The 23,350-nt window shown below is 37.4% G+C and overlaps 3 protein-coding genes across 4 annotated transcripts in view; 1 reads left to right on the top strand and 2 right to left on the bottom strand.

Annotated features, from left to right (window-relative positions):
- LOC113404947 (glycine receptor subunit alpha-2-like) overlaps positions 1–15,133 on the bottom strand; it is a 220,310-nt gene extending 205,177 nt beyond the window's left edge. The window contains exon 1 of the mRNA XM_064219115.1: positions 15,124–15,133. The gene's annotated coding sequence lies outside the window, so the exon portion shown is untranslated. The remainder of the gene's footprint in view (positions 1–15,123) is intronic.
- LOC113404839 (lysine-specific demethylase 5) lies at positions 1,357–20,758 on the bottom strand. 2 transcript variants are annotated; one of them, XM_026645904.2, is made up of 29 exons: positions 20,329–20,758; positions 16,022–16,099; positions 15,700–15,838; positions 13,891–14,069; positions 12,918–13,119; positions 12,610–12,758; positions 12,212–12,373; positions 12,021–12,137; positions 11,576–11,687; positions 11,194–11,330; positions 9,343–9,449; positions 8,892–9,044; positions 7,991–8,102; positions 7,676–7,870; positions 7,316–7,494; positions 7,012–7,183; positions 6,712–6,910; positions 6,432–6,547; positions 6,122–6,341; positions 5,581–5,963; positions 5,247–5,467; positions 5,009–5,130; positions 4,634–4,788; positions 4,284–4,462; positions 4,083–4,209; positions 3,721–3,939; positions 3,543–3,651; positions 3,011–3,121; positions 1,357–2,539 (listed from the first exon to the last, which is right to left on the bottom strand). In XM_026645904.2, the coding sequence occupies exons 1-29, from the start codon at positions 20,533–20,535 to the stop codon at positions 2,391–2,393; spliced, it is 4,710 nt and encodes a 1,569-aa protein (XP_026501689.2). In that variant the 5' UTR covers positions 20,536–20,758; the 3' UTR covers positions 1,357–2,390. The 2 variants fall into 2 exon arrangements, with proteins under 2 accessions (XP_026501689.2, XP_026501690.2); XM_026645905.2 differs by having other exon boundaries at positions 4,083–4,206.
- Positions 20,759–21,451: 693 nt separating this feature from the next.
- The window catches only part of LOC113404851 (calsyntenin-1), a 198,206-nt gene continuing 196,307 nt past the window's right edge, over positions 21,452–23,350 (top strand). The window contains exon 1 of the mRNA XM_064219117.1: positions 21,452–21,722. Coding sequence (XP_064075187.1) covers positions 21,638–21,722 — 85 coding nt within the window. The 5' untranslated portion in view covers positions 21,452–21,637. The remainder of the gene's footprint in view (positions 21,723–23,350) is intronic.

The raw sequence follows: 23,350 nt of genomic DNA, 5'->3' as shown, positions 1-23,350 counted from the left end.
ACACATTTGTTTCGTCCAATACTCAACATAAATAAAATCAACAGGTTTTCCTAGAATGTGCCTTCATTGATGGAAATAAATCTTTTTTTACCACAATTTTTTCTTTTATTAAATTCAATAAATTGTTCCTGTTCCCTTTCAACGGTCTGCAAGAGGAAAGACTGTCTACATACAACACTGATTACTATATTTGAGTGAGTTTAAAAGTAAGTGGTCACTAAACATCTTTGAGTTCATAAAAGAGAGTAGACTGCTCGGGTGAACATGAGAAATAAAAATAACAACTTTCTTTCAGATATAATACTTCTTTAGGTTTTTTTTTTAATTCCTCATAGTCCCAAATGGACTAAGATTATTTAGGACACAAATGTTGTAACTGTCAATTTACTAATTTAAAATACAAAGTTTCAATAGTCTAAAAGTTGTCCTTATAAAATTTACAAGTTAATTCAACAATTACTGAAAATTCTTTTAAAGAAACTAGTATAAGTTTTCAAGTTCATGCCAACGCTAATACTCTCCCATACGAACTCGCATCTAAACACCGATGTAACAATAATTTTAAAGTGTAACGAACAACATGTATTTATTCTATGAACTGTCAAAATTGTCAAAATGTTAACAACTAACAGCTTTTTCCACTGGACGTAAAACATTTAACACATACTCAATAATTCGTTTAAAATTTTGTAGATGAAATATTTATTCTTCAAATTTATTATTTTTAATGTTTTATAAACAACGTCTGTTGATGCCCATTAAATCCAATTAAAATGCTCCCAAAATACATTCATAATGGCTTAATAAGGCGTTTTGGACCTTGTTTATGAATACACTTGGAAAATTACATTTTTAAATGTATTTTTCCAGCCTATCTGTTTTATTGTGCTCAAGAGTAAGCAAAATTATTTTTTTCATAGATTTATATAAATAAATAATCGTCCTTTTTTGCATTTGCAAAATATTACTTGATAATATTTGTGCTATTTTAAGTGCAAATTGAATTCTAATACAATCAGTTTTGTAAAGTGAAATGTTTTAACATATATTTAATTATTTTTTCTTGAACATCAATTATTTTCAACTTTAATCTTGTCGAAAATTGTGCAGTAACTCGTCTTGTTAAACACTCATATTTTATAATACTTAATAATGTATTAACTAAGACTCCATTGACACTCATATTTTCTTTAACTGAAAGAAATAATAACGATATCTTGTTAATACTTTGTTTATTGTTTGTATGTCAAGTTAATTCAAAATCATACTCACATGGATGCTACCCGCTTGTAATAAAATATTATTAAAAACAGTAAATTATTTTATGTCATTTTATGTAATTTTTTATAGTATTATACAATTTCATGATAACTAATACAAATGTATAACATGGAATTTAAAAATCCAGAGATATTATACGACAATGCCATACAGTATTTTTTTTTTATTTAATTAATTTAAAGTATAATTCAAAATATACTTCTACGAATGTTCTTATCGTTTCGAGTTTATTTTGTATAAGTTATAATAAAATTATATATACGATGTTTCGTGTAATTCCATTTTCGCGTTCAGGTAGACCTAAGCTTTTGCGGCTTCAAAGCTGCTGGCAGAAAGATATCTACACATTTTAAAATTATAGTGTCTGGGTAACATTTTGTTGGAAACGAGGGGTCATTATATTTGATATATATTATAATTAGATATGAATAATTTTATCGACGGATACTTTTCTCTCAATTAAATTCGAGAGCGTCAAGTGTTCTCCTTTTTCTATATTTCAAAAATGAAAACGAAGTACGTCTAGTAGCTCATATTGTTATATATCGCGGATCATAGTTAGAGAAATATCACCATTGGACTGTAAATGGTTCCGCTCGGTATTTTATAAACAAAATCCCGTGATCTGTTGTTCGAGATTTCATGGACTTTTCGTGCTAATAGATCACCCAAATTATATTTAAGTAATTCGGATTTACCTGTTCTTTGTTTAATATCGCACAGCGTCGTTACATACATATTATACTCATTCATATTTTTGTTCATGATCGTTCAAACAGCTTTCAACGCGAGTGGCAGAACCTTTCACCTGACAAAATACATTTCGATTAAAAAACATAGTTACAACGTCATGCCACTCGTTCGCAGATCAACTACAAATCTTTACAAAGATGGTACCCTTCGAAATCGCCTGTATAACGTATCTCTAATGAACACAAACCAATCGAAGCGGCCACAGGGGTCACCGCCAACCCAGTGTACGCATTAGAGACGGCACAGCGCACTCGGCATAGAGAATGTCCTCATAATCACTCTTTCATTGTCCGCATAGAAAAGACGTGAGCACCGTGCGGGAGGCGGGGGGCGGCAGGCGGGAGGCGGGCGGGCGCTCAGTGGCGCTCGGCGCGCGGCTTGGCGTCGGCGCACGAGCCGCACACGTACTCGTCGTCCTCCCGCAGCGCGCCGCGGTTGAGGCCCACGCAGTGCATGTGGAACCACTGGTCGCAGCCGCCGTCGCACTGCACCCAGTCGACCTTGCCTGTGCGATTAAATAAATCGATAAGTATCTATCGTCACACTTCCACGAAACCTTTTTAGTCGGAATAAAATAAGCTGCTCCCCAGTAAAACTTAGCTTGTTTTTTTTTATTGAATTCAATTTTTTCAAATTTTTGCATTACGCATCATTATAAACATATTGTCTTATTTCATTACCTTTATAATTCGAAAATTTGATTCGCAAATGACATATCGTCAAGTTCACTTCGAAACTAACACGAGACGATAACATAGATACTTGATGAGAGATAGGGAGATCGATTACAGGTACGATACGGCGCCGCATGAACGCGGTGATAAGGAGGAGTCGAGATCGTTCAACGCGTTCAGGTAATTTGGTAATCTACTAAAACGGTCAGACCGCACAAGTCACAAGGTGACGAGGTGTGACGTGTGACGTGTGACGTGTGACGTGTGACGTGTGACGTGTGACGTGTGACGTGAGCACGCACCTGTGGGCCGCAGACAGGCGGCGGCGGCGCAGTCGTCGTCGTCGTCGGCGGACGAGCGCGACGACGAGCTGCTGCGCCGCACCGCGCCGCGCGCCGCGCGCGCCTGCGCCGCTGCGGGGACACTTCACGTTACAGTTGTTTCTCTTTGGACGCTCACTTAACTTACCGTGGCGACTTAATATGTTCATTATTTTTACACGATTCAATTACACATATGTTCAAATTTTAGAAATTATTTATACGAATGAATATCAAATTCAGTACAGCTCGAAGATTGAAAGTTGATAGTGGCATTGACATTATTGCACCTCGGGATACAGATATATTAAGACTTCAATTCTGTGTTTGAACTCTCTTCAGTTGTGCCACATTACCGTCCCATCGGAATATGAGTGAGGTCATATAGAGTGCACCTGCACTTGCTGCACACTCTTGAGTACTATAATATTTAACTGAGAATGGCCGTGTCATGTTTTCACTGTCTATATAAAAACCGCGATAACTATGGACGGTAAACAGATATCCGACTGACCTATTCTCGCCTGCCTCGCGTGGTGGTGCGCGGGGATGGCTCGCTTGCGTCGCTCCTGTCTCGCCATGTAGTGCTTGCGCATCATGAGACCGGAGCCCGAAGATACGCCCTGTCGAGACATCGCATGAATAAACGCCGAACACTCAGCCGTCTCATCGGTGTCGACGACGAGGCGTACCTGCTTCCTATTCAAGTAGTTGGTGGTGGTGGCGGAGCCCCGCTTCATGGCGGTCTTGGCGGCGCTGGCGGGGCGCGTCCGCTTGAGCGCGGCGTGGCGCTGCGCGGGCGGCGCGCGCTTGCGGCGGCCCGCGTCCAGCACGCGCGCGCCGCGCCGCCCCTCCGCCGCGCGCGCCGCCCACACCGCGCTCCACACGCACGCCTGCTCCGACAGCCGCACCTGCTCCCCCGGACGTTCGGTCATTAGCGGTATCGGAACGTATTATTGATCAGACTATAATCAGAAACTCCAAAAAAAATATCGCCCATCTCGAAAACTCTGTTAAAATTTTACAGGCGGATTTGCAAGGAGCGATTCGTCACCTCGAGCAGATCTCCCTCGAGCATGAGGTCCTCCAGCTTCTGCAGCAGACCGGGCGGCACGCGGGCGCCGGCGCCCAGCGCGCGCGGCGTGGCGCTGTAGGCGTGCTCCACGCTCGCGGACGACCTGTCAGAAATTTACCTCTTAAATGAAAAAAATAGTCGGTGCATTATTATAATGTGTGCGTGTGAAACAGTGCGAACCTGGCGTGCGAGTCCTTGCGCTCGCGCGGCGCGTCGTGCGCGCGGCGCGCGGGCAGCGCGGCCAGCAGCGGGCCGGCCAGCAGCGCGCGCGCCGCGTCCTGCCACGCCATGGCGCGCTCCGTCACGCACTGCAGCGCCTCGCCCTCCGCCAGCCGCACGGGCAGCTTCTGCAGCCACACCTGCGCACGGATCCGGCTTTAATGCGTCGTCCGCTGGCTCGCGACTCGCCGGTGGCGGTCGTTATAGTGTCTTATGTTATTATTATTATTATTGAATAATTTTCCTCGACGTTAGGCACCGAACTAGAGACGATGCCTACACGCGTACCGGTACTGTCGTATCGTACTCACCAGTAGAGCCAGTATCCGATGTAAGCGCGGTCGCTTCGTGCGTGTGCAGTCCGGACAGAGGAATTTAGTCTCGGTGCAGGGGAACGGCAGCTCTATCCTTTCCGGAGATTCCTCGCGCTCCTCTGTGTCGTCACGAGCGGACGCCACGCATGATGCTATAACAAAAACATGTACATATGTAGTATAAGCTTATATGTGTTCTCATGGCTCACATTAGTGACCAATTCGCATGTAAATAATTTTCGTTACTTTTGCGTTTTGAAAATATTATTTTTACTAAATTTTGAAGTGAAGCTTGTTTATAATCGTTGTAATTTGAAACTCGATTATATAAAACTAAAAAATAAAAAATGTGTATAATAATGGTGCACTTACCATGGAACCAGTCCTTGCATAATTCGCACTGATTCATGATTCCATACTGTCGCTTCTGACAAATACAGAACGTCACTCCAGCCGTTGGTGGAGCTCGTACCTCCTTGCGCATATTGCGGGCTCTGGAATGTAGAATATATTAACCACTGGAGACACCAAAATGTAAATAACGGCTTTCATTAATAGCTAAACTATATTAAGATAATTGTAAACTTAGTATAACCGCAGCTCGCGTTACCTTAGCTCCTTGACGGCGGCCAGCTCGCGCTGCTCGGCCTGCTTGAAGGCGGCCACGATCTCCGTGGGCGTGGCGTCCTCGCTGAAGTGCCGCAGCAGCGCGGCCTCGGCCGGGGGCTCCCCGCGCGCTCGTTTGCGCCCCGCGCCTCCCTCGCCTGCCTCCGCGCCCTCCCCCGCTTCACCGCGCGGAGCCAGCGCTTCCAGTAGAGAACACTGCCAGTTCTATAACGACAATTAAAACAATAAACTTAGGTTTGCGGTTAAAATTATTATAATTTTCGATTGCATTGCATTCGAAACTCTAACGAGCTTAGTAGCATGGTGCGATGCTGTACCTTCTTGAGGAACATGTCTGCGGCGCCTCTCTGCCAGTCTTGTGCGGAGGTGAGCGCGGCGGCGAGATGTTTCTTCTCCAGCAGCGCCAGCGGGATCTGTGCGCCGCGACGAGACAGCGCCTCCACGCTGTGCATGTACGGGTACAGCTCCTTGGACTGCATCTCCTCCACTTTCGCGAGCCAATCCCTCGCGTGCGTGGTCGCCGTGTGCAGAGCGTGGTAGGACGGCAAGGCGGCCTCGATCTCATCGCCCTCCGCCAGCAATGCGTCTAGTTCTGCGAGGGTGGTATGCTCGTCCGAATCGCTGAACGACTCTCTGTTCTTAGGTGTATTTGTGTCTATTAGGACTGCGCGTGCGCGACGTTCCCAGTCTTCTACTTGTACTGTTGAAAAAAGGATATTATTTTGTTTAGTCATTATCTATTATACTATTTTTTTTCCATTTTCTTATCTAATGACATTATTTCTACGACTGTTATTAGCACATGTAGCTTTAAATAGACATTTGCACTCAACAATTAGTAATATTGTTACTACTCACATTTGAGTTTATATAACGCCGCCCGCTCTGCCTCAACACGCCTATGCGGCACCACCGTCTCGGCCTCAGCCAGCAGCTTGTCGATGAGTTCGGGCGAGAGTGTGGAGCAGTCCTCGCGGTGCGTGTGCACGGACAATACGAACTTTTCCTGTTGCAGACGTGCTTGCAGCGCCGATAGCTGCGGCAGTACGATGCAGAGACGAGACCCGAGATCTACCACCTTAAAATCGCAAAGAAAACATTATGACTAAAGTAGTGAGAATATGGTACATTCTATGAATTCAGTAATGATCAACTACGATCAACTCACTTCCTCCAGCTCCCTGACAGAAGCCGCATCGCACTCATCGAGCTCCTTACTCAGCAGCTCAGTAGCGCGATCCTCGAATTCCGCGGTTTGTCGTAATACTTCTTTAACAGCTGAACCTGCAGGAAACATTTTAATGTCAGTTCAATGAGGCAATATGGTTGAACGTTGACGAGTATTTATTGCATTTGGAGGTATATTTCTTATCATATAACTGTACGACTAGATTATAAATATTGAGCAACAATTTACATATGATTAAAATGATTTAATTTCTGTTTACCCTCGGGCAGCACGCAGGCGAGTCCGTCGATCTCGGCCGCGAAGAGCGTAAGCTCGTGTATGGAGAGGCGGTACTTGGGGTCGTGGTGCCGCGTGCGCGTGCGCATCTTGTTGAGGTCGAGCTGCTGGATCACGGACGCGCACTTCTCCGCGTCCTCGATGGCCGTCTCCAGCGCGCGCACCAGCTCGGTCTTGTGCATCTGAAAGAAACGGAAATTACATCATACATCCGCGCTGCTAAATAAATTGAGAATATCAACTTTCTTTCGTTTGGCAGGACTAACTTGTGAGAGATATTTACCTTCAAATCGTGCGCCCTTTTGAGATGTGCCCTCAATCCATCCAGATCGCAAGTCTTGGGCGTGTCTGGATCTAGAGCATTCTGGACGGCCTCCGCCCACTCGCGGAACTGCTCTGACTTGCGTTTTAACTTCTCCAACATAGCAGGGAGCTCGTCGAGAGTGTAACGATATCTGAATTTAAAAAACCAAACGCATCTTATATTTAAATTTTATACATATTATATTAATATATTTGCATTCGTATTATATATTTGCTTTTAAATCACGTCTTAGAAGTCATGCTTTGAAAGTGCCGTAGGGTACCTCAGCTTGTGCGCGGCGGGTGCGCACGCACACAGGCGGTCGTGGTGGCGCAGACACGCGACGTGCGGCGTGCACGTGCACGTGACGCACGACAGGAAGCACGTGGTCTTGCACTCGTGGCACTGTCGCTCGTCGTCCGGCAGCAGCTCGAACGCCTCGCGCTCGGCCTCTGTGACGCCCTGGAAGGAAACACTTCATGACAATTTGTTGGCCAAAACCGGGTCCGAGCCCGTGACAGCACTAATCGTGGCTCGTACCAGCGCAAGTTAATATAAAATTAATTTATGTTTACCTAGTGTTTGTAAAGCAATTCAAAAATGTTTAAGCAATTAATCGAAAACAAAAGATTGTCTGACTCACCCAATCGAGTAGGGATTTCCTCAATTTTCTCTCATCGTGCAGCATAGTCCTCATATCCCTGTAGGCCGCCAACGCCACGGTGAGGCTGAGCGAGTCCGCTTCCAGAGCCATCTTACAGACGAGCTCGTCGTGCGAGAAAACGCAGTATCGCCGCAGTGTGGAGTAGTGCGCGATGCACTCGCGACCCATTTTAAGCTACAATCAAGCGATATTAAATTTAAATAAAATAGCGATGTAACTAATAGGTACTAACTTCAGGATCACGTGATAGCTACTATTAGTTTTTTCTCATTCATAGATATGTAAATCATTTACCCAATCGGCGGGCGTGAAGTTGACCGCCTCGGCGAAGTTGTACCCCTGGTTGAAGCCCGCGTGGTAGGCGCGCGGGAACGTGATCACGAACTCGCCCGCGTGCTGGTCCGTCCTGACCGCACGGCAAGGCGTTACATTGTGGAAACATTTATTACTCGTATCGTTTGTTTGCGTGAACACCATAAACATAATTCGAGGGGTGCAGTTTATATGTTCTATGTTATTACCATAAATTAACGTTAGGCTAATTTAAATGAGCTATATAATTGTGATTCAGTAGTTATGTATATATATTATGAAATAATTTATATATTTAATATAATTATCATTTTAAATTATAAAACTATGCACGTTTTAGCTCCTGTATCATTAAGTTATAAGTCAAAAAGAAAATTCCGATTGAATGATTGTTATTCAATATTTTTCCTTAAAATGATATGAATGGTGACATTGTGAATGACTGCTTAACAATTGTGATCTTGGGTCGGTCGATTCCCAAAGGCTTTGAAACATTTGAAACAATGCTTGGTGTGCGTTGGTTACAAAGTTGGTTTTAATATTTGTATTTAGCTCAGCTGCTGTTTGTTATTATAAATATATATAGTTATAAGTATAAAGAGATACAAAGACAGTTTTTTATCTCTTTATTACATTATAATTTTGGCAACGCCGCATTTACGCACGTAATTCATTGGAAGTGAAAAAAAAAGGTAATTTGCAGACCATATACTCGGGAAGGGAAAACTTCATCAACATGCTTCGGGGGTTCGAAAATGTTTAAACCCCACTGTTAGAAGAATATCGCAGAAAAGAAATTTATTATTAATAATTACAATAAAACAGACAATGTAGAATATCATATATGTACGTTCCTGTAAAAAAATATGTTTTATCTTCTCACCTGTACACAGGCACGCCTGCCTTCATGAGGACATTTGGATTCATGATAGTGACCAGCTGGTGCAACAGATCTGGCTGTAACTGGAACAGCTCTGGTGCCTCAGCCTTCATCGCTGCTTCAAACTGCTCAGCTTTCGAGCTGGGTACTCCATACCTAGAGAAATTGATACAATTGTGAGTAATAAAGAACTCAATGTGATATTCCAAACTGCCCCATTTAAAAAATATGTATTTGCGTTTATTATATAACACGCTACGAAGCGCGAAAGCATTAATGTTTAACACAAGTGAAACCGCCAGAAGCAGCATATTTTGTAAATACAACTATTAATAAGTGTTTGTATGTGTATATTGGAATATATAATTAAAAATCTAACTAAAACTAAAAATCTATACATATCATTCGTCACAAAAGAAAAAAATAAAAACAAGCAATCGTTATTAATTGTTACCATGTCTTGGGTTCGCCCCAGTGCAAGTAGTTGATGGAGTAGCTCCAGTGGTCTTCGTTGTGCCAGCAGAACGTCGCGAAGCACATGCCCACGTACAACCATGGGACCTGACGAATACACATCTTTACTTATAGTACGGATAATAGCAAGTATGCTACATTTTAAAACATTATATGCAAGGGAAAACCGTTGCAGTCTTCTTAAATATGTTAAGAGTAAACGCTGACCTAATTTCGGGTACGGCAGCCAATTTCAAAGAAAAGCCAACGTGTGCAAACACTGATGCACTCTCAAAATGTTTAAAAACTTAATAATTCACTAAGTTGTTGTATAATTGTTATGTATGAAAAATATATTATACCAATTAGTTGAGTAAATATTATAATAAAATTATAAAAAAAAAAAAAAACAAAACAAGAAGGCCAGTTTTGTATCGTACAGCTTGCCAGATGGTATTGACTTTGTCTGTCGACAGAAAATATAACAAAGCAAATAGAATCGCAGACGGTGCGCTGTGCCGCATAGGTTATACATTTCATAGCTACTTCTTACACAACTATTTCTAATAGCCACATACTGTTTATTCACTAAAAGCTCACAGTAACTTGCATCCAATTGAAGTCTGTCAAAATTCTGTTTAATAATTTATTTAATTAGGCACAAAGAATTCACAAATTGATAAATACATGTGGAATATTTAGTTTTCTACGAACTAATATCACTTACAGGTGCACAAAACTATTTTTAAGGATACAAATGACTAAAGTAATATAAAAAAAAAAAACAAAATATTAATCAAAATTACATCAGAATAAAAAGTAATATCTTTGGGACAAAAAAAAATGTAAATAAACCCTAAGGATACCGTTATGAATAAGCTGAATTTGTTGTTGTATATTTACAAGGACAAACATCTTCTAGTCATGGTGTGGATGTATAAACTCATTCTATTTGTCTAAGTATTTAACATTTTATTTGTTGATTTTGTGCAACATTTTGTTTATACAATGTTTAATGTTCTATTTGTATCTAACACGCAAACCTTGCGTTAATGAGAGTGCCATTTAACCTACACAATTAATAGCAACTGATTCATTTTAATAAACATTAATAGGTCTCTACATATATATTTTTAAAGACAAATATCAAATCCGCTTCATTTAATTTGTTGACTGTACCGAGTTAGAAACCTTCATTCATTCAAGTGCCAACAACTTCAGGCTAATGAGTATTATCTATCGAGTTGAAATCGTATGTTGAATATTATGCACGAAAGCGTTATTAATTATTATATATAAATATAATAGTGTATATTATACGCCATAAATATAGGAGACAGGCATTAACCTCTTGTTTCCACAACATTGATCAAAGTAAAATTCCTAATTTGGTTTTAATCCTGTATGGTCATTGGTCGATGGTAACCACCGACGCAAAAGTCGGCCAATGAGGGTTCAGGTATATAACAAATTAGTTAATTAGGTATCTATCAATGTTTCAGAAACTCTCTCAAAACTTTAAGATGTTGTAACAACTGTTAACCTCTTCATGCTCTTGTTAATATGGTGAAAAAATTGGTACCAAGTGCCTATTCTTACTCTTACACCATCACACTTACTCTTAGAAATACAAAAAAAGTCTGCATGTAACTCTACAAATGTACATTAATGTACATTAATTGTATCACATCTGTGTCCACCAACCCGCATTGGAGCAGCGTGGTGGAATATGCTCAAAACCTTCTCCTCAAAGGGAGAGGAGGCCTTAGCCCAGCAGTGGGAAATTTACAGGCTGTTAATGTTGTTGTTTTTGTACATTAATTACGATTTGAGTTGGCGTATTCTTGCTTACCTTCATGCCCGATATATCAGCATTGATGTGACCGAGCACAGAACCTTCTAGAACTGGCAAATTGTTCAAGTTCCAGCTAGATTCCGCGTACTGTTGTTCACCGGGATAGAGATGTGCACTGGATTTTGTCGGGAATCCTGTTTGTAGAGTTTCAATTATAATATAATGTGTGATAATACTTGTAACACTTTTAGATGCACTAAAATTAAGTCTTTGTCAAATATGTAACATAACTAGTAAAATCGTTAATGTAATTGTTTTAATGATCATCATCCTCTTAAGTACATATAATCAATGCTATTCCAAGAAAAAGAAAGAATCTGCTTTCGGTGCCCTGAGCTAAAAAATATAAACTATCGCCGTAATAATAAAAGCAGCTCACCGGATCCATGGTCCATGGAGTGCAGGTCGGCGCCGTACTCCACCGTTACGTCCTCGTCGATGGAGCACACCACGCGCCAGAACTCGCGCTCCACCGTCGACGTGGGCACCATCTGGTGGGGTCGACAATTACTGTACTGTTTGTAGGTAGAAAGAGGAACAAGAAGACTCACCTGGTTCACTATTATGATTATATTTTTTAATTCAAACGCAGTTTGTTATCAAATCATAGAAACTAAGAAATATTAACTAATAATCATCAGTCTTGTAAACTATGAAATTTGAAATATGATTCCTGTTTTATCTGTGATCACATTGGCTCTCATTATACGAGCAGCAATGCAAAGTACGGCTGTTTAGCAGTTAAATTAATCAATGGTTATTGGTTTATACCACTTTAAGCAAACCATTGAATGTTGTCCCCTTTTATCTAAAGTAAAACTTACATGTACTGGCATGTTGAAGTAATCAGATTTAAACTGATCGGCCATCTCCCCGAACTGCTGCAGCGTGTACTCCCGGGACGCTTGCTCGAATCCGAACGCCTCCGTCGGCTTGGACACCTGGACAAGTAACCGATGGACATTATACACACGAGCAGCGTTCGATCGCGCAGCGAGCGGCACGGGGCACGCACCTCCTCGGCGAGGCACACGGGGCAGCGCCAGTCGCCCTTGGGCACGTCGGCCAGCGGCGGCACGAGGCAGAACGTGTGGTACGAGTCGTCGCAGCCGTCGCACAGCAGCATCTGCTCCTCGATGTCGCCGCGCCCGCACACGTGGCACATGTACTTCGCGAGCTGCGGACACGCGCCGCATGACACGATTAGGGGGTAACGTGGCACATCGATGGTCCACTATCGAGACACTCGGGCGTAAGGAAAAAGTATCGATCTATGGTAGAATTTACTTCTAATATAGTTCTGTAAAATAAAGATCCAAAAGCGCTCGCAAAAGCCCGCTCGAATAAAGTATAGCTTGATCGATAGCATCGACCGCTACCGCTGTCGAGAGCACTACAAGCGGCGGTACTGACGGGGTCGTCGGGGTGCAGCGGCGGCGGCGCGGGCGTGACGGACACGGTCATGTTGCTGAGGCGGTGCTCGCGCAGGCGCGTGGAGCGCAGCACGCGGGCGCGCGCGCCGCAGCTGCCCGCCGCCGACATCCACTTGTTCTCGCGCGGACCTGCGGTGTACAGCTTATTTCATTTTTTATAAGGACATTTAACACCCAAAAGAAACATTTTAAGCAAGCAGGACAATCGTCGGTGTAATGATTGAATTAGTTGCGCGAAATATTGACGAATTGAGAAGTGAAACGCGCGTTCAGAACTTCACCACTCACTTCGACGGGTCTCGCCGGGCTCCTCCTTGATGGGGGTCTTCTTGTCGTCGCCGGCGGGCAGCGCGCCCTCCGTGTGGCTGCCCTCGGCCGCCTCGGGCTCCGAGCTCTTGAAGCGGCGCGCGGGGGGCGGCGTCGCCGCCGGGGGCTTGCTCGACCTCCGTCCCGCCTTCTCCGGCGTCTGTTCGCCTTTCACTTCGATCTTCTGTTTGGAAAAGACAATGTATTTGAAAAATACACGCACATACATATAAGCACCGAACCCTTTTTTTGTATGTAGCTGACCATTTATTCGTATCATCAACAAGTGACGACAATTGATAGTTTTATTTTATAATGTATCTCAATGATTAAATTAGTAGTTTACATTTTTTATAGAATGTCTTGAATTTGGAGCGTTAGAGGACAGTAAATCACGCAGGTAAGAACAGGACTGTCTCACTCTAAATGGTCGATCGAACGGTCACACTAATCACATATCAACGTTATGGGGCAATTTAGGTTCCAAGATTTAGGTTGGAATAACAATACAAAGCCATATAAAGTAATCCATTTCCCCTGACATTATTCATTTAGTTATATGATGACTTGCCAAAATATACCAAGCATTTTTTCCACCAGTTCATATACCATTAGATAGCAACTGCAACAGTTAATTTAGTATATAACAGCTTGAAAGGACCGTGAATAATGTATATATACATATTTTTTTTTTTCTTACTAATATTATTAATGCGAAAGTTTGGATAGATGGCTGTTTACTTAATCACGCCTGAACGGATGAACTGATCTGAATGAATGAAATTTGGCACAGATATTATACGCTGAATATAATATTAGACTGAATACATAGGTTTCTTTTTATCCCCTACACCTGCACTAATTCTTGATATAAGTTCACAAGAAAGCCAATAATATATTAAGCAAAAACTGACCTCAATGATAGTGTCACAGTGATCGAAATGAAACAACTCACCGTCTCTTTGTTGTCACCAGCGCAGCTGACGGCTCCGCTGTTCTTGAACACATCATACGGGTAGAGGATGCGCTCGTAGTGATTCTTTAATATTGATCCGATGCCCTTGCCCTGGGGGTGGCCCATCCGTCGAGCTATCTTTGACCATTTCCGTTCCGATGAGCATACTTCGAAACCACCTGCGGTTTTGTGGATCATTTTATATCGTACACTTTATTTAACTTATTATGATTATTATAAGTGTAAGTTATATTTGTGTATTTTTTTCCCGTAAATGGGCAAACTGATGGTAAGCGGTCAGGACCGCATATAGACGATGACGCTGTAAGAAATATTAACCATTCCTTACATCGCCAATGTGCCACCACCCTAGGGAACTAAGATGTTACACTGGCTCAATCACCATTTAAACCGGAACACCCCTATGTACTGACTACTGCTGTTTGGTGGTAAAATATCTGATGAGTGGATGGTACCAGACAGGCTTACCCAAAGCTCGACCACCAAGTAAAAGTTTAAGTAAAATTATAAGAAATATCACGATATTTGTTTTCCTTGCTATTGGCGGTAGCTTGCATAAAGCCCTAAATGTACATTCACTTAAAGGCTACTTTTCCCGATATGTTCGGACATTTTTCCATGACGCTATTTTAATACGGATTAGTTGATACATATGTGGCAAATTTAGATCCGACTAATGGAGATTTTCCCACGATATATTCCTTCACCGCGGTGCAAGAGATGATTTATAAGCACGAGTTAAGTAAAAAAAAATCAGTGGTACATAACCGGAAATTAGACATTTTATTCCGATTCCATACTGAACCAAATCGATAGTTTAATTCAACGAATTTAAAACCATTATTATTAGACCTCATAGCCCAGTAACTTTGGATCCTAGATCTTAGCCAAAGGTTACGGGTTTAAAATTGGACTCAAATATCCAAATATTCCTTTTATTAATTTTGTATCTTCCAAATCTTCTAAAACGGGTTTTGTAATTTTTAATTTTTATAATCGGCAGAGGAAAAGCTATGGTAACCAAAACACGCTTCTTACGTGTGATGTGAACGATCAAATCATTTTCCTTGTCAAAGAGGAAACTTGCCTAACGCATAAAAAACGGTCGAACGGTCCGAATAAAAAAAAAATAACAATAATATATGCCAATGAAACATCAACCATATATTCCAGAACCTATTGCGAAAAACATCTTTGAAGTTAATTGATTACATCTCCTTGCATAATACTATTAAAACTTCCTCTTATTACTCCACTTCGCAACTTTTATACTCGGTTAAAGATATTATCCTCCTACGCATAAATACAAGTTGACATCATTGTAAAAATCTTTACTAATATTGTAAATGCGAAAGTAACACTTTCTTTTTCGCTTTCACGGTCAAAACACTGAATCGAATTTGATGAAGTTTGGTATCAAGCAAGCTTGAATCCCAAAGAAGGTCATAGGCTCCCTTTTTTAATACCTAACACTTTACAAAAAGACCCTATAAAGCGAGCGCAGTCCCGGGTAACAACTATTTAATATAAGAAAATAATACAAGATTTAAATAAAAGTGGTGACTAAAACTTCTGAATACAGATATGCATGCATTGCATTATAAAAATAATTAAAAAATAACTTTTAGCATATTAAGCAGTAATAAAAAAATATACACTAATTTAAAAAAAAAATTGGTTTCTGTATATATTTACATTTTGTTTATGGATCAGGGAATGACTCGGAAAACTTTATACCTAAGTTATATACACAAGTAATAAATAAAATGTTAGCAATGATCATCTTACCAGCTTCTTTAACGATTTTGTGCAAGGCGTACAAATCTAAGGGTTTCCGTTCAACTGTGGGTATCTTGAGAACGGAACCCTGAAGCTCCCAGAACTTGATAATCTGATCGAGGAAATTCAGCTTAACTCTTGTGATAGCCTGCAAAAGTACATTTCATTTATTCTATGCACCTGTAATACGTATAGCATTCGTATTTATTTTATATAGTCGCATAGTATTTAATTAATATAGTTGCATATGATGTTAAAAATTTATTAAATCATGGCGTTTTAATAAACTTTATGCAAAACAAATAATAGTAATATTAAGTTGTCTATTTACCTCTAATTCATTAAGCCTTTGTATTCTGGGTGTGAAACGCAGTCGATCCACGTCTACTGCGAACGGTGGCTGCCAATGCTAAACAAAAAATGGTTGCTAAGTTTAATGAAACATATTTTTTTGTGTGAACTTGGAATGACCAGTCACTCCGTTAAATGTACTAAAATTACAATTTTCGTATTTTTTCATGTCAATTTTATTTTAACATCAATAAACAGGAATTGAAATTATATAATTTACTTCGGTTTTTCTTGATTTTTGTGCAGGAACACAACTTTTATTTCCATAAATTAGTCTCAGAAACTTTACTTATTTAATTTCCAAATTCAAAGCAATTTGTTTTCTTCCATTAAAGCAGATTTCTACTACATCTGCTAAATCTTTATTTAGATAACTTGAAGATACAATAACAATTACATTCATAACAACATTCCAAACAGCAGGTATGTTGTTATTGAATATTTTTCTATAGCTTTATTTGCTATAAATTAAATTATGCGAAGGATATTCATGTCTTTCATTTAGCATCACTTATTAAGAGTTAATACTTAAACCATCATATCACTTTTTGTCAATGACAATTCAAGATTAAAATCCATCATTGATGGATGGTGAATACAAAATGTCTTAGTTTCCTTTTAAGAAAATATATCACATATATATAAAACTAGTATATGTATATATATAGGTATATGTAATAAGTTTCTATACTAATAAAAATACGAAAGTCACTCTGTCTGATACCTCGTCACCGTTAAACCACAGAACCGATTTAGATAAAATGTGGTATGAGGGTAGTTTAAGTCTGATTTTAAGTCTTTTTTAATTCAACCTTCGTGGGCGTACAATGTGGTGTGACAGTTTATGTGCTCTATATATTTTTATATCTTTACATAATAGAGCTTCAACTGAAATGTAATGATAAATACAAAGATGAGTTTAGAGATCAGATTATATGACACCATAACAATATAGATAGATCTTAATATGATCTTTGTATTTGATATTACGTATACAGCAGTGTAGCAACCTTTGTAATTTAAATTTATATATTGTTACACAAATAATTTTGTAAAGCAAGTCTATTTAAAAAATAATTTAGTTTGATATTTACACTATTGTTGCAAAAAAATGCATTTATAATATCTAAAATTACGTTATATAATGTATTTGGTTGAAGCCAATATGGCCCAGCAGACAGAATTTTAACTAAAAATAGTGGGTGCGAAGCCATGCAAATATCACTGAATGATCGCATTCTTAATCTATACGATTCATTAGTGGCTGAGTGGAAGGAAAACACTGTGGTAAAACCTGGACACGTCAGATGATTTTCTGCTATATGTATATATAAAGATCTGCACTGAAGCTGGAGACGAGATCTATGCCTTGCCTTTAACCACTTCTAGGCTTCCTCATATTTCTTTTGTCAAAATAATGATCACTAGTATTATAGAGTAGAAGAGTACTATATATCCTTCTAATAATTCCCTTTAGAGCTATTTTGTAAGCAGATCAATTTATAAGGCTTATACACACATTGTTTTCTATATTTATAAATGTAATATGACCTGGTGATGATAATTTTTATATGATGTGTGAAATAAGAGATCTGTGTTGTAAACATAGAGCCACCCAGGGGAAAAATATTGTTCCTTTAGTATCAATATTTACATTTGAAAATAAACTTACAACTAAAACTAAATAAACTATACCCGAATGATTCCTTTTGTACTAATCTGATTAGCATATTTTTTTGTATAATTTGAAATGATATAGCATTTGTATATTCACTGAAAATTAACTTATAAAATTAAATTAATATAATTATTTTATTTAAGATACAGTTAAAATTTATAAAGTGTTTCAAACACTTGTTCTTCTTGTTGATCTTTTATATTTAATATAAGGTATAGGATGCAACTTGTGTGAAAAAAGTAGGTGGTATTTATCATGATGGTAATGTATCAAATTCTAAATTATATAATATAATAAATATATCATTTAATCAATTAATTAAAGCTTCTTAACCTCATATATTGTATACATTGTAGAAACAATACTCAAAAGTAAAAATAAAGATGTTAAAAAATAACTTCAAACATATTTAGCAAATATATATGTATAAGCTGACCGATTTTAGTGATGATGGTCACAAAACAATAAGGGCTCAAACATAAGCGGACACTCTATACTCTCATTTTTATATTCCCACATAATAGGGACATATATACAACAGAAACCGGTTAGGGCACTAGACCAACAGCTCTCCAATTCACGAAATATATACCTGGCTATTTCTAAACTTATAGCTCTATTGAGATTCTATTGACAGAAGGTCCAGGAACCAAAATTGGTAACTCAGAATCTACAGCTCAATAATCTAGCCCCCTACTTATTAGACCTATAGCCCAATAGTGAATATATAAATTAGTATATAAAAATCTTTTAAAAAGATCACAGTACTATGACATAACAGAGTTCATGGATGTTTATTGTTACATGATTTATAGAAATGTAACTTATGATAAATCTATAATTATGTACAGAGTACAAGTTACAACAAAAATACTATTCTACACATGTCTTTTCCAGTCAGATGTGTAAGTGATTCACTAAATGAAGAAAACCCATACACATAGGCCATTTACAGACCATTTCATAGCTTCCAAGAATCTACCAATCATGGGCATTGTTGGTTGAATGCTTGTCATTATTGTTATGTATTGACTAACTCACAACTCCAACAACAAAACAAATTATTGCTGTAGTACTTGCTGGACTTGGACAGAGCACTACCACCGAGAATTACAACACATAATATAAAATAATAATTATATTATAGTTATTTTTTTATCGACTTTACCATCTGATTAAATAATCAATTGATATTTTGTGTCAAATTTGAATCCAAGGGATCCATTATGATGTATAAATATTACATTATATTATTATTCATTATCATTTGAAAGCATAGAATAATTTTAAAAATAAGAAAGATATTGGACGGTAAAAGGAAAGCATTTCACACTGTAATAACGTGTTTTAAGTACATATATATAGATCATGTATTAAATGTTGCATTGTTGCCAGTGAAATAAATAAAATTACACTCAAAAAGCAAATTGTTAGAGCAAAACCCGGCAATGATTGATAATATAGAGATTTTACCATAACCAATTGAGAACAGCCTTTTAATATTTTATATCTTCACATTTTTTTATAAATTACCATACCATAAAATGTAACTATAATATATATTATAATAAACTACAAAACTCTATGATTGATACATTTTACATTAAGAACAATAAATATACAAATTATCATAATTATATATCTATATGAATATAGAACTATTTAAAGAGACTTAACATAAGTATAACTTACTAGATAAAAATTAGTGAGGAAAACCAAAATTTCACACTGATATAATTTTAAAGTTATTTATACAAGCAAATTATAATTATAACTATTTTAAAACTAATATCACAACATATCACAGGAGTACACTAACATTTTTATCACATACATTATTTATGTATACAATTTAAAGGTCAATTAAAATTATGACAATATAAAAAATAACTAATTTTCTATTGGATTTCTCAACTTGAATTCTATAACTGGGATGTATATATATGCAAAAATATCCTCATAAATGTAACTGTTGTAGCAATTACTGTGAATTCATTATGAAAATAGTGTGACCTCATGCTGTACATAGCCTCATTCAATATCCAAAATTATTACTTTATGGAATGGTTTATTTTCATTTTTGGTAATATCCAGGTAATAACGTTAATTAGTTATTTCAAATAGATTATTTAAAAAAAAAAAAACTAATTTTATCTATTTTAATTAGATTTATTATCAGTTTAATCATTATTTACCAGAAAAATGTGATATTTCGCGTAATTGTAATGTTCGTCGATTTATTTAAGACAATAAGGCGAAATAGTTATTTTTTATCTAAAATATCGTAGGCAGAGGGCACGACACAAAATGGCAACCAGCCTACAGCAACAATATGCGAGTGCATTCGACGATAATTATATGCGCTTTTCAGTCAAATGTGCAGTCGCAGGGAACTTGAACACGTATTATTTGTGGTCGATTGAATAAAATAAAACTTAAAGAACATACTAATTTGTCATAAGAGTGTCCACGGTTGCATCACAAGGCATTCTAAGCATTTAAATTTAGGGTTAGAAATCCATAATACGATATAATTTAACAAAAAGAGGACAAGTTTTTAGGACAGAAACATAATGTTGCATCGATTTATGACAAAGAAAATAACTTACGGCGGGTGGTTTTATCTTGCATATCCCCGACTTCTCAGCGATGGGCCTTATTTTGCTGATATACGCCAAAGGATCTAGGAACTCTTCAGGCGTAGGCTCGAAGACTGGAGCCTCGGGGGGCACGGTGAATGTAAAATTATCAGGTTTCATGGGGGACGCCGAGTCCCCCATACTAACTTCGACATTAGCTTCGTCACATTTTCCCATTTTTGAGAAAAAACCTATGCAGTTCTCACAAATTTAACTATAATTAACACTTTAACATCATCTAACGTTAAGGAATGAACAAAGCACGTCCACAAAGAAAAAGTAGCATGAAAATTTGCCTTTCCATAAGGAATCTCGAAAAGATAATAATTGAAATTATCACCAACAAATAACAGAGTTCACTTGCACGTCCGCCATGCGAAATTGAACTTTCGAAACTCCAGTGTTGCCATATTCAAAATAAAATATTACATTTTTGACGATTGTGTTCAATGAGCATTTATTTAAACAGGCTATAAAATAAAAAGTAAAATTAGGAATATGGTTTTATTTCGCTAGTGACCTGAAATAACCTATATAAATATTGTTTTTAAATAAAGTAGTTTGATTAGAAGTCAAAGATACAAAAAAAGTGTAAATTCATCAATAAAGGCTTTAAATACAGAATTTTACTTATAAGTTTTTGTAGTAATTGTGATTAAGTTTAATCATTCATTTTTTTTAATAAGCTTATTTAATTTTAAATGTTAGGTTGAAAACATTTCAAAATATATCTTAGGTATCTATTTAAACGATTCTTTTTTACAAAATATTTTTGATGCCGATGATATTTGATATAAAAATTATAGCAATTTGAATACCTAAATCCGAAAGAGTTTTTTTTAAATAATTGTATCTAGATATATATTTATTCAGATTCGTTAAAATCCCACTAGACTTTATTAAATTAAGAAAACACAATATATTTTAAAACAAATAATTTAAAAATAAATAATAATTTATTTGCCCTAATCTAATAATAATACTAATTTAGCGTTCCTTGATTATAAATGATTTAAATAATAATTGTGGTTGCATTCTTATTAAATAGGTCCTAGTGTTACCAGCAACAAATAATGTTGACGCAAATAACAGACTTCACAAACGCGCAGACTCGAATGCAATCGATGAACACATCCGTCATCCTCCGCCATTTGCGAAAGAAAGGCCGATCGCTGCTCTGCAGCGCGAGTGTCATCGGGTTGACTATGTCGAGTGTTTAAAAAAAATTGTTATTTTCGAAAAAACTTGTGAACTCAGTGCTGTCATTTAAACAGTTAAAATGATTGTGAGATTTTTGAGCATTCTGTGCTTTGGAGTTTTGGTGGCTTCGGCACACAACGGCGAGGGAAACAACGACAATGAAGGTAATATTTGTATGGACTTTTTGAGAGGAAGAAACAAATTATTTACGAATTTGAATCTCAGATATTGGCTAATTATTATGAAAAAAATATATTCCTAAAGAAGAAAGAAATAAAAATACTATTAATAGTTAAATGTCAACAAAGTTTTGCGGCGATATAGTTCGTAACATTTTATTTGTATGGTATTAATATTTTGTTAGTGTAGGGATGCGCCGGGTGATATTTTCGTATCGGAACTTTCGAAATTGTCTCAGATTATAATACGCGGTGCGATTGGTGTAAGAAACTGGTCGTGTAGGTGTGAGGTGAACCGGACTGACCACTTCTTGATGCACACACGTCTCCGTGCTCCGCGGTGGGCGTGCGCCGCAAGATTTTGCAGTTGATTCATCACTGTAGTTTACAAGATAATTGCATTTCTATATCATTCATATATTATAAGCTAATTTGATTGGCCGATACTTTGTCTTTTGTTTTGGCTATACCTATAAAGAAAAAAATATTAGGCAATAACAATATTTTTAATTTTTCATAATGAAAAATATTTATAATAAGATGGAAAACTAATAGAATTAAATTTGTTGATTTTTTTAGAGCTAATGATGTATCAATTAAGATGTTAATGTGAAAACTGAAAAGTTACCAAGGCTGATTTACTGCTGCTGCTGATTACTAAGAACTGTTTGATTCAGCCAATTAACATATTCTAGTTTCATAGTGTTGAATTTTTTCATATTTGTTTGTTTATTTATGATTCAATTTCATTTGTGTTTACAATTTTAATGTCATGAAATGTTTAACATGTTAGCAATTTACATATTACAATTTTTTTTTTCATAACAGGTAGTTATTACCTTCTTTAAGAACATAATAAGAAGAAAAGCTTGAACATTGTTTATGTTTTTTTTTTTCTAAATAAATAAACCTGTAATAATAAAATTACAGTGATGATTTTTGAATCTCCAAACTCTTTATATTATTAATGTGGAGGTGTTTGTGTGGGAATATTGTAACACATATACAATCAAAGAACCAATATTTGATAAAATTTGGTTTAAATACCATTTTTATCCTACATGTCGATGATGTCGTGCATAACACAAAAGACCGAGAATATAAATAAATTGGCTACTTAACATAGATAGATTAAAATATTCATACGAAAAAATGATTTACAATGTTGATTAATGATGTTTGCGTGTAATAGCTACTGATATGGTAATTATCAAAGTCAAAGTCAAAAATCTTTATTCAATATAGAAGTGTTTACACTTGCTTATTGATAGTCAAAAATCTACCACCGGTTTGGAATTTAACACCTCGGACCTGAGAAGAACCGGCGAAAGAAACTCAGCGGGATATTTTTTTTTTCCATTTTGCATGTATAATAATAATTATATTTTAGTTATTTGAAACAGCCTGGAGGCGATCATTTCATTCCCAAGGAGTGCAGTCAACTAAAAGTCATTAGTGTTGTAATATCCTTTAGCACACAAAAGCTCTTTAACGATTCTTTTGAATTTTATAATTGAATAATTTTGAGAATCTTCTGGGATCCTGTTGTAAAAACGTATACATTGCCCTAAAAAAGAATTACTAACCCTGTGTAATCGGGTACTTGGAGTAAC

This window comes from Vanessa tameamea, chromosome 26, assembly GCF_037043105.1.
Source record: "Vanessa tameamea isolate UH-Manoa-2023 chromosome 26, ilVanTame1 primary haplotype, whole genome shotgun sequence".
Classification (NCBI taxonomy): Eukaryota; Metazoa; Arthropoda; class Insecta; order Lepidoptera; family Nymphalidae; genus Vanessa; species Vanessa tameamea.
The sequence above is the reverse complement of the archived record's forward strand: the minus strand, read 5'-3'. Positions and strand labels throughout refer to the sequence as shown.